This window comes from Pinus tabuliformis, chromosome 8, assembly GCF_031772625.1.
Source record: "Pinus tabuliformis cultivar Carrire ecotype Pingquan chromosome 8, CPIR1, whole genome shotgun sequence".
Classification (NCBI taxonomy): Eukaryota; Viridiplantae; Streptophyta; class Pinopsida; order Pinales; family Pinaceae; genus Pinus; species Pinus tabuliformis.
In genome coordinates this window covers 1,397,808,105-1,397,822,573 of record NC_142294.1, presented here as the reverse complement: position 1 = coordinate 1,397,822,573, position 14,469 = coordinate 1,397,808,105, and the positions used below count along the sequence as shown (strand labels likewise).

General features: G+C 38.7%; 2 protein-coding genes across 2 annotated transcripts in view; both read right to left on the bottom strand.

Moving 5' to 3' along the window:
• Positions 1–6,658, bottom strand: part of LOC149240779 (pentatricopeptide repeat-containing protein At5g10690-like) — a 202,923-nt gene extending 196,265 nt beyond the window's left edge. Inside the window, exon 1 of the mRNA XM_089370311.1 lies at positions 6,379–6,658. Within this exon, the coding sequence (XP_089226437.1) occupies positions 6,379–6,658 (280 nt within the window). The remainder of the gene's footprint in view (positions 1–6,378) is intronic.
• A 33-nt stretch (positions 6,659–6,691) lies between these two features.
• Positions 6,692–8,285, bottom strand: LOC149240778 (uncharacterized). The gene is made up of 2 exons (XM_089370310.1): positions 7,946–8,285; positions 6,692–7,803 (listed from the first exon to the last, which is right to left on the bottom strand). The coding sequence occupies exons 1-2, from the start codon at positions 8,283–8,285 to the stop codon at positions 6,692–6,694; spliced, it is 1,452 nt and encodes a 483-aa protein (XP_089226436.1).
• Positions 8,286–14,469: the final 6,184 nt, after the last annotated feature.

Sequence of the window (14,469 nt, the reverse complement as noted above, 5' to 3'; positions counted from 1 at the left end):
TCCTAGGGCTTGGAGTACCTCCCAAGCAACAAATCTCAACACTATGGATCAACTGTTAAACATAATTTAATAGAGCTGAACTAAGAACCACAATTATAGTTTTAAAGCCCCACGATAGTTGTCCCCAGGGCATAGAGCAGTTGGTGGCAGGGTGTGCTATTAAGGACTCTACATTGAAAAGGTTACAAGTTCAAAACCCATGGGCACAAATTCAGCCATGACTACAGGTTGGTGTGGCCTAGGCTGGGTTCAAACCCCAAGCAATTTTGATGGTTTAGATGCCTCTGGTCACGATTTCTCAAGCCACAAGTTAGTCCTGTTTGCGGACATACTAACAGAAAAAAAAGGGCCCATGATTAATACGCAGTTGGATACAAGTATAAGAGGCCACAAACTGGAAAAGAACCCCTTCACTTAGACACCACCAAAAGTCCACCCCTCTATAGAAAATGGTTCCCTTGGGGAAGGGTAAATAAATGGTAAATAGGCTGAGAATCTGTTCACATGTGCCACAAGTACCATATATTATAAACACACCCTCATACGCCTCATTCCATGATTAGTAGGGTACTGAGGAAGAAGGTTAGCAACCTTTTTGTGACAGCAAAAAGCTCCATTTGGATTGATTTTTGTTTTTTTTTTCTTTTATATTCCTGGCATTGCACTTCTCATATGCTAAAACAGCATTCACTTGTGACTCATTTTTTTATAAACATGAATCCATGCTGCAGTCTGGGTTCTAAATGTGTAGGCCACTTTCCATAAATGCATATGAGACTAAGTATAGTAGACCACAGACCAAAAATGCAAAAGTTTGGCAGGTTATTTTATTTGGCTTATAATCATGGCACTGAACTTTTCCAATGCTAAAACAGAATTGATTTATGACCTTTAAGACATTGAATGACAGAACCTGCATATCTTTTGAATCTTTCCTGTAGCCTAGTATACTTATGCTCATATATGCGTTTATAAATACTGGCCTACATATTTAACAATGTAACACTGTTGCCAATATTACCATAATATCATGAATATCGTGAGATATCAAATGATTTTGAAAGAACCAGTATTATTACCGTTAAATATCACAATATGTTTTGATATTATCACCAATCAATGGAAACTATTGCTGTCTGCAGGAATTATGCTTTAAGACCTGTTTTTAGCCTCTTGACCCCTACTTTGGAGAAAAGAGGAAAGGATTGAGAGCAAAAGAGTTTGTCATTATCTTTCATCGATGTAACAAGAGTATATCCAGTGTTTTTATTATATTAGCTGAGGTATTGTGGAGCAGGGATTGACTCCAATCTACCATTTCCATATTCCCAGGTATGTATAAAACATTATGCTTGCATTTTCCTTTTTGTTCAAAATTTGGCATACAGTATGCAGTGTCCACTAGATTTGCCCATGCTTCCCAATTTCTAACGAGAAAAATATAACTTATATAGGTTTGATTTCTTATTTGTAGCATTCTTTTGTGTTGATTTCCATTCCTTTTGTGCCATATTTTTAATTGGTGCCCCACAAAAAGGGCATTGGATCTGTTACCACAAAATCAAGCAGGCCTAGTGCAAAGCCTCACTAGACAACCTAGGTCTTATAGCAACAAAGCATTAGCCACCATTGTCATTTCAGCGGCCTCTCTCCTATTGTTTTGTGGTTGGATGTTATACCCGCAAGGAGTCTTCCCTTGCCAGATTTAGAGGCTAGGCAACTAAGGTTCCAAGCCAAATGACTCTCTAAGGAACATGCAGATAAATCACCTAGAAATATATTCAACAAAGGAAGGTTCCAAAGTGATCAAAGGCTAATAGTTATGGAAGAAGGTACTGGCAAAGCCTTGAAGGCCAAGATTTATAGACCAAGTAAACTCAGAAAGGGCAGCTATAAGTTAAGGTTTCAATAATATGCATATTTACAACATGCAAAACCATAAAACAGCCAAAGAAAAACCTACAAAAGATAATCCCAACAAAGGCTTGAGAACACCTGAACAGGTAGGCAAGGGATAGGTTAACAAGTAGTTTTTAATAGCTGAAAATGGACAAAACAGCAGCAAATACCTAGACGTCATCCCTAATTTAAATGGTAAAATATGCAATAAATGATGGATTTTCCATTTTGAACATCAATGAAGGTGATTCCTACCTAAAGGACAATAACATATAGGAGCAAAATTGCTATTGAATGCAGATTTCGACCAAACCCTAACCCTAGCTACCATGAAATAGAGAAAAGAGGAAATTTAGAGTGATCAACACAAGACTAGTGTCTTCATCCAATTGGGCAATGGAGTCAATTAGGGTGAAGTCAAGATAGGAGGACCTTGGATGAAGAAGGGTGTAAAACAATTCGTTTCACTCAAAACCTAGCAACTTTCATTCGTAAGAGAATTAAGTTCAAAGGATGCATGAAACATGTTTCTTTGATGGATTCTTGAAGACAAATTCTGCATAAACACATAGAAACAAGAGTTCATAAAAGATGTTACACTTTTAAACATGGCACAAGATAAACCCTAATTTCAGAAATTATAGGTGAAGTGGAAAAAGAAAGCATTAAATTTGCACCATTCAAGCAAGAATCACTTCAGCAATCCATAAAAAGCCTCTCCAATGTAATAAATATCCTCCCCAAAATAATTCACACTCTACTTGGCCAATGTGTCCAATAGAAAATATAGAACACTAGTGCGCACTCAATAAAGAGAAGAACGATGAGTGTGTGTGATGATGATCCAAAGCAAATTGACTCGCCTCTACTTATATGAGGGTAACCAAGTCAATTTTCCTTTATTTACAATCAAAAGCCCTACAGATTTGCTCAATGCATTCAACAAGGCTAATAGGTCTCTACCCAAGCTAAAGATAGCTTTACAAAATAATAAATAATAATAAAATGCCATATGTGGGAGAATTATCTCTCAAACATGATATCATCCTCTATAAATGAGCATCTCCATCAAGCAAGGTGACAAGCTCCTCACTCCAAGATATTTCATCAAAGATAATTAGTGTTGCTACCGATCTTTTTAGCAAGGTTCCTAAGGTCCTGACAATCTAGATTGTCACAAATAGGGCAGGAACCCACTATCACCTTGATCCAAGCCCCTGGTATATAGGCCGAACAACTCTTAAACAGCCAAGGGAAGCTTCCCAAAATATCCCCAACACTCTGGTATGTGATCAATGCCTTATATGGAGTCAATGGGGCGACAATGTTCTAGATTTGTTTGTTGTCCTGCTAATAAAACAGTGCATATTTCTAACAGCAAACTATTAGTAGCCAAATCATTCAAGATATGTACTAGTGCATATTTCTAACAGCAAACTATGAGTAGCCAAATCATTCAAGTTATGTAGTGTAACCCATGGATTTTGGTCTACGGAATCCATCCTAAACGATTATAGAGTTATTTCTCTATTTAGATACATGGATTAAGAGTTGTGAGTAAAAACAGCTTGTTGTCCTATGGGGCAGACTGTGAAACTTGTGTAAAACGTGGGGGCAGAAAGCCTATTTGTTATTACAGCCAACCCAAAGTGTGCAAGACACCTCTAGGGAGTCACCCTAAAGTGAGGGAAAGCTAGAGACTACTTTGGAGGCTTTAGGGCCTCCCCTCTATCAAATCTTTTGCTAGAAATGTAATTTCCAGCTAAGTGGAAATTGTTGTTGATTTCTAGTAGCATCAGATGTGCTCTATGCCTCAAATTTTGTAGGGAGGCTTGGACACATGTATTCCACAATACCCAGAAATCGTTTTGGCAAATTCCACCCGGAATCAGTTTTATTAAAATAAATAATTATTTTTAATGAATACCCAAGTCTAAAATTAGGGAATTAAAACATTTAAAGGGTATTAATCAAATTGTGGGTGAATCTTCTAGAAGAATATGAGGATCAAGCCAAAATGATCTGAGCCATTGATTATAATCTAATCTGGGTCATTGGTTCTCAACAAAAGAATTATAAGAAGAGGCTTGATGGGCATTTGGAAAACACATCGAGTGGGAAATCAGAGATCGAATTTCTGAAGAGAGCAGTGCAACAGTTGTCGGAGAGAAGTTTGAAGTGATTTCTTGCAGTGAGGGTCAGGGATAGTTTCGTTTGGAGATTTCTCCTGATCCGGGAATACTCAGCAAAGGAGGCAGAGAGAGATCTGGGAGAGACAGCGCAGAGGCTACACTAGGCAGCATATGTTGACGCAGAGGCAGTGCAAAGCCTTGAGGAGATTCGTACTTTTGCTGGAGAGGTCGATTTTTCAAGTCAGAAGCCAGCATGTGGGACCGGATTGATAGAATCGAAGTCTCAGAGGAAAATCAATCAGCAGAAACGGTGACGCTATCCCTAGAAGCTATGACGCTGGGCCTATGCAGTGACTGCGTAGAGGCAGCAAGGGACTCGCCATTCTGTGGCTGGATCAGTCAAGATCGCCAGTGATAGTGTGAGGTATTTCTCATTAATCTTTTGTCAGTCACATTCCCTGTACTGGATAGCCAGCAAGGCATCCAGAGATTGTATTCAGAAAACTATAGCTTAAATACAAACCCTTAGTTGTTGCAACAATTTTCCCACATTGGGTTTTTCCGGGGACATTTGTCCAAAAATAACTGTGTAGATGTGTGTGTTGTTTATTTCTCTCCTGTGTTAAATTTAGTCTCCGCAATTTTTATTTGTGTAGGTTGCAGTGTATTTAATTCAATATTTGTCATAGCACACAACAAGTAAATTGGTTAAATGAATTAACAATTAGAAGAATTAACATCAGTTGCTGCAGTAGGAATCGGATAGCTGATTTTTCACAATTGTATCTTTAATTTTTGGTTATATTTATTTACATAGAAATTTTCCAGAATTTAAATAGTCGATTTTTATAGCTGGAAAATAATGGAAATTCAACTCTTTCACAAAGATAATAACCATAAATAATTACAGAGCTTAAAATAGTAAGTCCTAATTTAAGATGTTCACCTGTAGGCATTTAGAACTTACTTTGGATCAGTGTTGCACTAATCGGCAAATTATTGCGATATTATCGTTTTCTACGCGATTTTTTCAAAACAACGAGAAAATCGGGCGATAAAATCGCAAGTTTTTTTTTATAGCCAATTTTTTCAAAAAATCGCAGGACCGTCGGGCAACGCAATTTTAAGAGGGAAAAACACGATTTAACTTGTCATTTTGACAACGGACAGGAGCGCGACTGGGGTTTGAAGACTTGGAGACTTGGAGATTTTGGAGTTGAATCAACTAACTGGAGGAGAAAAACGAAGAGTGAGCTAAGGAGGAGACACATTATCTCCATAAAACCGGTATGGGCACCAACGTTTTGCGTTTTCACTGTTTTCTAACTTTGTTTTTGTTTTTTTCTATGTTTTTGGTAGTGTTCCACCAAAGTTCCGGGACGAGGGGGCGAGGGAGCGAGGGGGCACGGGAGCGGCCTATGCAAAAGCTCCCTACCATTTTTTAGGAAACGCGGGGGAGCGTCAGGGTCTTAAAAATTTATAAATATAATTTATGTATTGAGTCCACTATGACAATTTGGTTTGAATTGAAAAGCTGCAAAGCATGATCATTGATATGAATATCATTTGACATTATCCAAATTTATAATATCATATAAACTAATAAATTTAAAATTCTAATTTAAAATCATACATCAATGATCATACATTACGATTAAAGTTTAAAGTTTAAACCATATTGATGTTCCACTTCCTACTATGAACATTGAATATTGAACAGCGAATATTCAATATTAACATAAAATTATAAAAGTAAAGCCTGATACATCATACATCAAGAGTCCAAATTTTATAGAATTATAAAAGATTAAAGTCAAGTCTGATACATCAAGAGTCAAAATTTTATAGAGTGAGAATCTGAATAACTGATAACACAAATGATAAGAACTGAGCACATCAACATATCAAAAGATAAACAAGCATAATGCAAAATATGCCTGAAGGTAATGCCCCAAGGTAATGCTCAAGCCTCAAGGTAATGCCCTGCTAGTCTCTGCATCCAGCTGCTGCATGAATAAATCAGGATCAACCATATCACCATCTGAATCTGAATCACTAGCATTCTCAAACATGCTAAGTGGCACACCAACCAACCCCATCTGTCTCTCATCAAGTCTCTCCTCCATATCTACTTGTGCATCATCCTCTGGATCAACATCCCATCGTGTTGCTGGTCCCTTCAAATACTCAGGTGTCTTCCTATGCTCAAGACGTAGGGCACTATGCACAGCAACTAACTTCTCCGCTCTTCTAGAGGTAAGCTTGTTCCTCTTGATAGAGTGGATGAAGCTATATGTGGATCAATTCCTTTTTGCTGCAGAGGAACTAGCAATCTGAGACAACAAACGCATGGCTAGATCTTTGAGCTCTGGAGAACCATCCCCATGCATCCTCCACCAACCAATCGGGTCGTCTTGGGCTAGATCTGCCCAAGCACCACGTGTGTTGAAGGGCCCACTAAGAGATGCAAACTGAACAAATTGTCTTCGAAATTTTGACCCCTCCTCCTCACTGTACATCTTTGCAATTGCATCTAGGAAGCCTTTCTTTACCTCTGGATCATCAATAGGAGGCACCCTCCCAGGTCTCTCAACATACCATTTTGGGTTTAATGCATATGCTGCCATGTGCAAAGGTGTGTTCATGCGATCCCACCTACGCTAAATGATGGGTTGAATCTGGGAAGTATAGAACTCTAATGAGGGCTCCCTCTGTTGAATGGCTACCTTCACATGACCCAACATGCTATCAAAGGTCTCATAAATTTCTCCAAGACTAGGAGCATCTGAATCAGTGTAACGAATGACCTCCACAATAGGGCCTAAGAATGACACCAAATAAGAACAATCTGCCCACCAATCATTGTCCAACACCTGAAGCCTGACCTTCTTCCCAGTGTCTGTCTTTGATTCTGACCACCTTCCCCACTCTGAACTCACAACCAAGGATTGTAGAGGTGCTTGTACCTCTATCATCCTCTCCAATAACAGAAAATAGCTAGCATATCTAGTATTAGTGGGCTTGAGGAATTCCTTCCTCGTGTGAGCCCTGTACATAGCCAAGGAGGTGTGGTGGTTGCAGATAAACATCTGCACATCTCTTGCCGCTGACACCAAGTCTGATATCCACTGAATCTTGCCAATGTCCTTCAGTGCATTATTGAGTGCATGCACACAACAAGGAGTCCAAAAAATGTGTTGATACCTGTTTTGAATCAATAACCCAGCTGATCTACAAACTGTTGCTGCATCTGTCACAACCTGCACCACACTATCAGGCCCAACATCCTCTATAGCTTCTCGAAGAATCTCAAATTGGAAAGATGCATCCTTGCGCTTTCCAGAACAGTCAACAGCTTTAAGAAAGAATAGACCTTCTGAAGATGTGACTATGATGTTGATTAGTGGGCATTTTCGGATGTCAGTCCATCCATCCATAACAATAGAGAAACCAAACCTCAACCATGTTTGTCTCATTCTCTCTTTCTGCACATTAATTTTGGACACTTGTCTATCCAAAATTGTTGTTCGTAGTTTATGTTCTCCGGGTGGTACATATGAAGGCCCTATTTTTGCAATTGCTTGGACCATTTCCTTGTAATAAGGAGAACGAACAACATGGAAGGGAATCCCATTAGCAAAAAGAAATTTGCCAATTGCATCATCTGTGTCATCTCGATCTAGAATGTTGTACATCCCAGACACTGTACCAGTACCACCCATTGCAAAAGAACGAGATGCACCAGTGGAAACCTGTCTTTTTTGATGAAGCACTGGATGGAGGAATATTTGTAGATGGATCAATATGTCTACTAGAGAACAATCATTTTCCAGTGGCTGCCCTTTCTAGCCTCCAAAGTTGCTCTCTTAGAGCTGAATCCAGGTTCTTTGAGGGACACATATTCACTCATTTACCTGTAATAGCCAAAATGTGTTGCTTCACCCTGGTATAGCTGCCAACAAAGTGATGCCCACAAATATTGCAGACCCAATCACGTGAGCCACCACCAACTTTTGGATTCTTTTTCAGCAGTCTAGTTGCATAGATTAGAAGTGGTTTTAAAGGATTAAATGTCCCCTTTGCAAATTTTTCCAGCTCTCTTGGCGGGCCTCCAGAATCTACACCATGCCTATTCTGGTATCTTGCCCCCCTGTGACCGCTTTCAACTTCTTCTTGTGCATCATGTGGCTCACTACAGTGGTAGCTACTGTCACTGTTCTCACTGTTCCTAGAAGAAGTTTGACTTTGACTCATAGTTGTAACTTTGTAAGTTGCAAGTTGAATGACAAGTCAAAATGTAAGTTGCAGCCTGTAGGTTGCAACCTGAAATGAAAAAAAAAATTTAGAAACATTACAGCTACAGCACATGCCACACACATTGAAGTTTTCAAGTTTTGAACACTGATTTTTTTTTAATTCACAAGAAAAAAATTAAAATAGAAATTAAATTTTAATATAGTCAAAAATTATAAACAAAAACAGTTTCAATTTTACACAATCCTTCTTAGAAGAAAACTTAAACAAAGAGAAAACTGTCCTTCTTAGAAGAAAACTTAAACATAGAGAGAACTCAGAACTATAGTGGATTACTGGATTATGTATAATGATTTTGAGAAACTGGACTTCTAAGTTCTTGACATATTAGTTAGGCAGGCCGTAGATTTTCAACTGATATATAGGTCTGATATACCTCCACAATTCTGTTTTAGATACTGCTAAGTTAAATGATAGACACGTAAGTCGAAGTTACTTTCTTCTTTTCATGTTGTTAGACTGCTTAGTTAGTTTCCATTTTACAGATCCTGCTGGTTTCTTTCTTTGAGCGAATGTATATTTTGAACCCTTTAAGTTCTCATGGGATCAAGATTAGATGTCAGGGCAGAATTTTGAGAAATCATATAGGAAAGTAGTTGGGTGGCTAGTGGAATATTAACATTTGCCATTCTGTATTTTAATCAGGTCTTATTATATCAACAATTGTCAATATTATATTTCAGTCAGGTCTCATCAACACAACGCATGGTAGTCAAGGAGGCAGTGTTTTAAGTTTTTACAAGTCGGATTTTTCACCCATACTTGTGGTTAATTGGTTCCTGGAAACAAAATAGTCAGATCCACTTTTCAGAACATGTGACAATAGGCTCTTTTCCTAAACCTACTATCACCATGAACGGGGAGAGCCCATATTGAACCGATTCAAGGTCTTGGTTTTCCTAGCTTGCACTTTCAACAAACTGTATTAATTCACTGACTTTTTTTAGGTAATTTACCTTTTGTATACAATTCCTAATACAATCAAATTTTAAACACATTAACCTCCCAGGAAATCCAATTTATTCATGGTCCATTAAAATAATTTTCTGTAATTTCTATCAAAATACCTCATAAGCTATTTCAAGAGAAAATCCAAGTCATTTGTGGCAATCAAATAAACTTTAAAATGTCCCCGACCATACTTGACAAACGGAATGCACGTCCACATTGGCTGTTGAATAGGGTCTTAAAATTTTGAATAAAGTCACCTGCCTCAAGTATTTTCTAAAAAAAATTGTTTCGATAGAGAACGCTGTGCATGGAAAGATTTGAATAAGAAGTCGCCTGCACAGAGGCTGCTATACTTTCGTTCGAACTAAAACTGAAGAGCAACAATGGTACTAAAGCTAGATCTAATTGGGATGACGTGAAAGGCTGACTACCAAATTTCAAACCTAAGCGTGGCCCATAGCCAAGTGTAAAGTGTAAAGCTGCATCAACGGGGATGTGGTTAGACATGGTTAGATAGCAAGACAGGGTACCAAAGTTCAAATATCTCGAGGCATGTTTAGTTTTTAGTGGCCTGCTTTTCCGTAGAAATGAGTTGTCTTGAATCAATAATGACACAGGCACTGTTTATTAAATAATACTATGTAACCTTTAAGAATTACAAAATCATTAATTTCATGGCAATTCCCATTTGGAATTTAGTTCTGATATCTTAATCATATTAGTATGCAGATATCCACAGCTGAACATATTGTCTACGAGACTTTTGGATATAACTGCATAAGAGATTTTAACTTTTAAGCCCAAAGTTTCAAGTGAACTGTCCACCCATCAACAGTGGAACCAGTCAAAAGATAAAAGCAATCATAAGACATTTCAAGCACAACATTTCATTGCTTCTTACGCAGTTACGCAGGCGGTAGTGGAAAAAGCTCATGAAATGAACTGTAGTCTGTTACTAACCTGTTAAGTTGTAGCAGTCCGCTCCTCGCACGCACACTGCTCGAACGATACTTAAAGGGAGGCGCTGCTCGCACGGTGCTTAATGGGAGCTGTCAGTTGCTGCTTGTAGGACGCTCGACCAGAGGGAGGGAGGAGTTCTAGAATGATGAATCCGAACAATGAAATCCAACACTGTGAGTGGAGCGCTCAGCGAACTTGCAAAGGTTGTGCCGCTGTGAGTGTGTTGTTCATGGTTCAGGGTGCCGGTTTTATAACATGAAACAACGATTTTCAAAAACCCTAAACGTTAATTAACTCTTAATTAAAGATTAAGTTCAGCATTTAGTTAATTAAAAATTTAAAATGGTTTTTAATGCATTAAAGGTGTGCCACGTCCCCCCACGTCCCCTCTCGACCCCCCACATCCCCCCACGCCCCCCCACGTCCCCCTTTTCGGAAACGCCCCCTCAAGGGAAACGTTTCCCTGGCACGTCCCCCTGAGTTTCCTCCATTTTGGGAGCGTGGGGAAATGTCCCCTACTTGTCCCCAAGTCCCCGGAGCGCGGGGGAGCGAGGAAACTAGACCCCTGGGGGGGAGGGGGGGTCGAATCCCCGTGGAACACTGGTTTTTGGTTGGGTTTGGAATGGGGTTTTTGACATTTGTCTAATGTAATTTTTTTTTGTTTTTTGGTTGGGTTTGGAATGGGGTTTTTGACATTTGTCCAATGTATTTTTTTTTTAGTTTTTTTGTTAGGTTTGGAATGGAGTTTCTTAAATTGTATGTAATTTTTTTTTTTTTTGTACAATGTAAATAGTAAAATACTAAATTGTAAGTTTGTAACTTGTAAATTGTAATCCTTATTTTCCCATAGGTTCGCCGAAACACCATTCAAGTTTTCAACTTCAAAGTTCAAAATCAAACATGCCAAGGAAATTGGACCCTTTCTGGGAATTTGGTGAACCTGATGCTCCGAATGATAGACTAAACTTGACTTGAAAGTTGTGTCGGCAACATATGTCCGGGGGGTGTACAGATTGAAGTATCACCTTGCACAAATCCCTAGTTTTGATGTAAAGCCTTGCACAGAGACAAATCCTGAAATCATCCGAAGAGCCATGAAAGCATTGGAAACTTTAGACCACACTAGAGAGGCCAAAGCAGAGAGGAAGAGGCAATTAAAAAAGTCAGTTGAACAAGGAAGTGCCAGTGGTTCTACTGCAGCATCAACCAACCCGGTCGCTGCCTCATCATTTTTTTTCCTCGAACCTCACCTGGTTCACAGCCATCTATAAGTTCAATGCTAAAAAAAACTAAGAAAGAACAAGTTGACAAGTTGTTGGCCAAATTTCTCCTTTGGAGTGATATTCCTTTCAGCATTGTAAGGAATAATCCATTTCTCCAGCCTACTATTGATGCTATTGCAATTGTTGGCCCAAGGTACAAAATCCCTTCTTATCATGACATTAGAGGCCGGATTCTTCAAAATGAAAAGCTTGACTGCACCAAAAGATTGGAGGATTTTAGAGAATCATGGGCACAAACAGGATGCACTGTGATGTCAGATGGTTGGATTGACCAAAAGGGGAGAACCCTTATAAACTTCTTGGTTAGTTGTCCCAAGGGAACTATGTTTATCAAATCTGTTGATGCATCTGCACAAATCAAAGATGCAAGAACTTTATGTGATTTTCTGGATGTGTTTATTTTGGAGGTGGGTGCAAAAATGTTCTCCAAGTCATAACGGACAATGCTACAAATTATGTTGTTGCTGGCAGGATGCTTATGGAAAGGCATCCTACTTTATTTTGGACACCTTGTGCTACACACTATATTGATTTGATGTTGGAGGACATAGGGAAAATTTCCTTTGTCAAAGATATTGTTGAGTCATCCAAAAGCATTACAAAATTAATATATAATCATACATCTGTGCTTAGCTTGATGAGAAGATTCACCAACAACAAAGAGTTGGTGCACCCCGCCATTACACCGTTTGCCACCAGTTTCATATCTCTTCAATCCCTCTTGAATTCTATGTGGGATGTGAAGAGAATGTTTCTTTCAGAGGAGTGGCGTGCTTTGCCAATGAGTCGCAAACTAGAGGGAGAGGCCATATGCAGACTAGTTTCATACCAGGAAGACTTCTGGGCATGAGTGCAGGAGGTCTGCATCGTTACTGAACCTTTGGTAAAGGTTCTTTGGTTAGTTGATGGTAAGAAGCCCGCAATGGGCTATTTGTATGAGGCCATGGACAGGGCGAAAGAATCCATTCAAGCCTACTATGGTGATAAGGGAGATGAGGGGTTTCAAAGACAACTCCTTCTATGGGGAGTGATTGATGAACGATGGAACAACACACTCCATCGTCCCATTCATGCTGCTGGGATATTCCTGAACCCCGCATTTTCTTACGCATGTGGGCTCGTATTTGATGCTGAGATCATGGATGGATTCTTAACCTGTGTCTAGAGGATGGTGTGATCTCCAGCAGAATGTACAGAAATCTCTAACGAAATTGACACATATAGGATAGAAGGTGGCACATTTGGCTTTGACGTGGCTGTGACTGATAGGACGATTAGAATGCCAGGTATTTTTTAGTTTGTTTCAAATTTCATTGTCTCTTCAAATTCCATTTTTTTCTTATGTTTATCTAAAATTTTATTTGTAATTTTGTTGGAGATGCATGGTGGAGAATGTATGGTGCCAAGGTACCCCTTCTGCAAAAGCTTACCATTCGAATCCTCGGCCAAACATGTAGCTCCTCAAGATGTGAGCGCAACTGGAGTATATTTGAAAAAATACACAACAAGAAGCGCAACAGGTTAAAACTTAAAAATTTAAAATATAGCAAATTTCCAAATAAATTTTTGAATTCATTAAACAATATTTTTTTCATAATTATTATTTCATGATCTTTGTACAGGTTGGAGTCCCAATGACTTAATCACATGGTCTACGTCTACTACAATCTTCAATTGTGGGTGAGGCAAATTGAGAGGACACTTGATATGGAGGCCATCTCATTGGATGGGATTGACACCACTGTTGCATGGAGGGTTGACGCCGAGAGGCCTCTCATGGAGTCTACTGATGATTGATTAGTGCAGGATGTAGTGGAGGGGGGGAGGAGGAGTTGGAGCAACAGGAGGAGGAGGTGACACCACCTGCCCGGGCTACCCCTGCCACTAGTAGAAGATGTTTTCTACCTCCTATAGCTCCTACTCCTAGTTCTTCAGCTTCTCTAGCACAACAGACTCCAATGCCAACTCCACCAGCACCAGCATCTACATCTAGAGGGAAAGGGAAATCTATGGCATTTTCTCGCAAGAGGGGCAGAGAAAATCAATGGTATTAGACTTTAGTTATTTTGTTCATTTCATTGTATATGACATTATGACTCATGAGATACATTATTATATTTTTGTTGATATTTTGAGGCTGAGTTGGGACTCAGGAGTCAAGACTTACTATTCAGGACATGATTCACTGTTATGTGTGATGTAGCACTAGAAATGATATTAAACATCTTATATATTAGTTCTTTTATCATATTTATGTGTCAATGTATTTATTTTATGTTGTAGATGGTTTAGATATTAAAAAAAATTTAAAAAAATGAATATTTTTGTATGTTACGATTTTTTCCCGATTATTACGATTTTTCCAACAAGGAAAAACCCTCTCCACCTATAGATTTGCACCCAATTGACTAGATACAAGTCAATATGGGAAATGAAACTTGCATCCAAGTGGAAGCTCAGATCCTACAAATATGACACTTCTTCCTACTAAATAGCTTGCTAAAACTGATCTAACAATAATAACCAACAAGAAAAATCCTACCCTAATGCAGAAAATAAAAGAGAATTTGAATATCTTTTAGAGATTTTTTGGTTGCTGGAATACTTGTGTCTTGACTTTGTTAATTTTTCTTAAGGCTATATTTTTTTTCTTGGATAATTGCATTTCTTCATTAACCCATTAAGTTCACCCCATATCATCATTACATTATTCAGATTTACATCATTATTCATCAGCATATGCAACTATGTAGCAAGAACAACATCATTATCATCAATGCAGCGGAACATAAAAGAACAATAGAAGAAAAGCATGCACACAAAAAGACACTAGGATTGATCCAAGACCAGGGCAAAACCCACTATGGGGAAAACCCTTGCAAATTCTTCTTCTTCTTAGATCATCATCAAATGATTCAGAAAAATAGATT

Excerpts from the sequence above, each read along its gene's own strand:
- LOC149240778 (XM_089370310.1), bottom strand. The coding sequence starts at position 8,285 with ATGAGTCAAAGTCAAACTTCTTCTAGGAACAGTGAGAACAGTGACAGT. Across the intron at positions 7,804-7,945 it reads ACACATTTTGGCTATTACAG|TGCTTCATCAAAAAAGACAG; the intron begins GTAAATGAGTGA and ends TCCTCCATCCAG.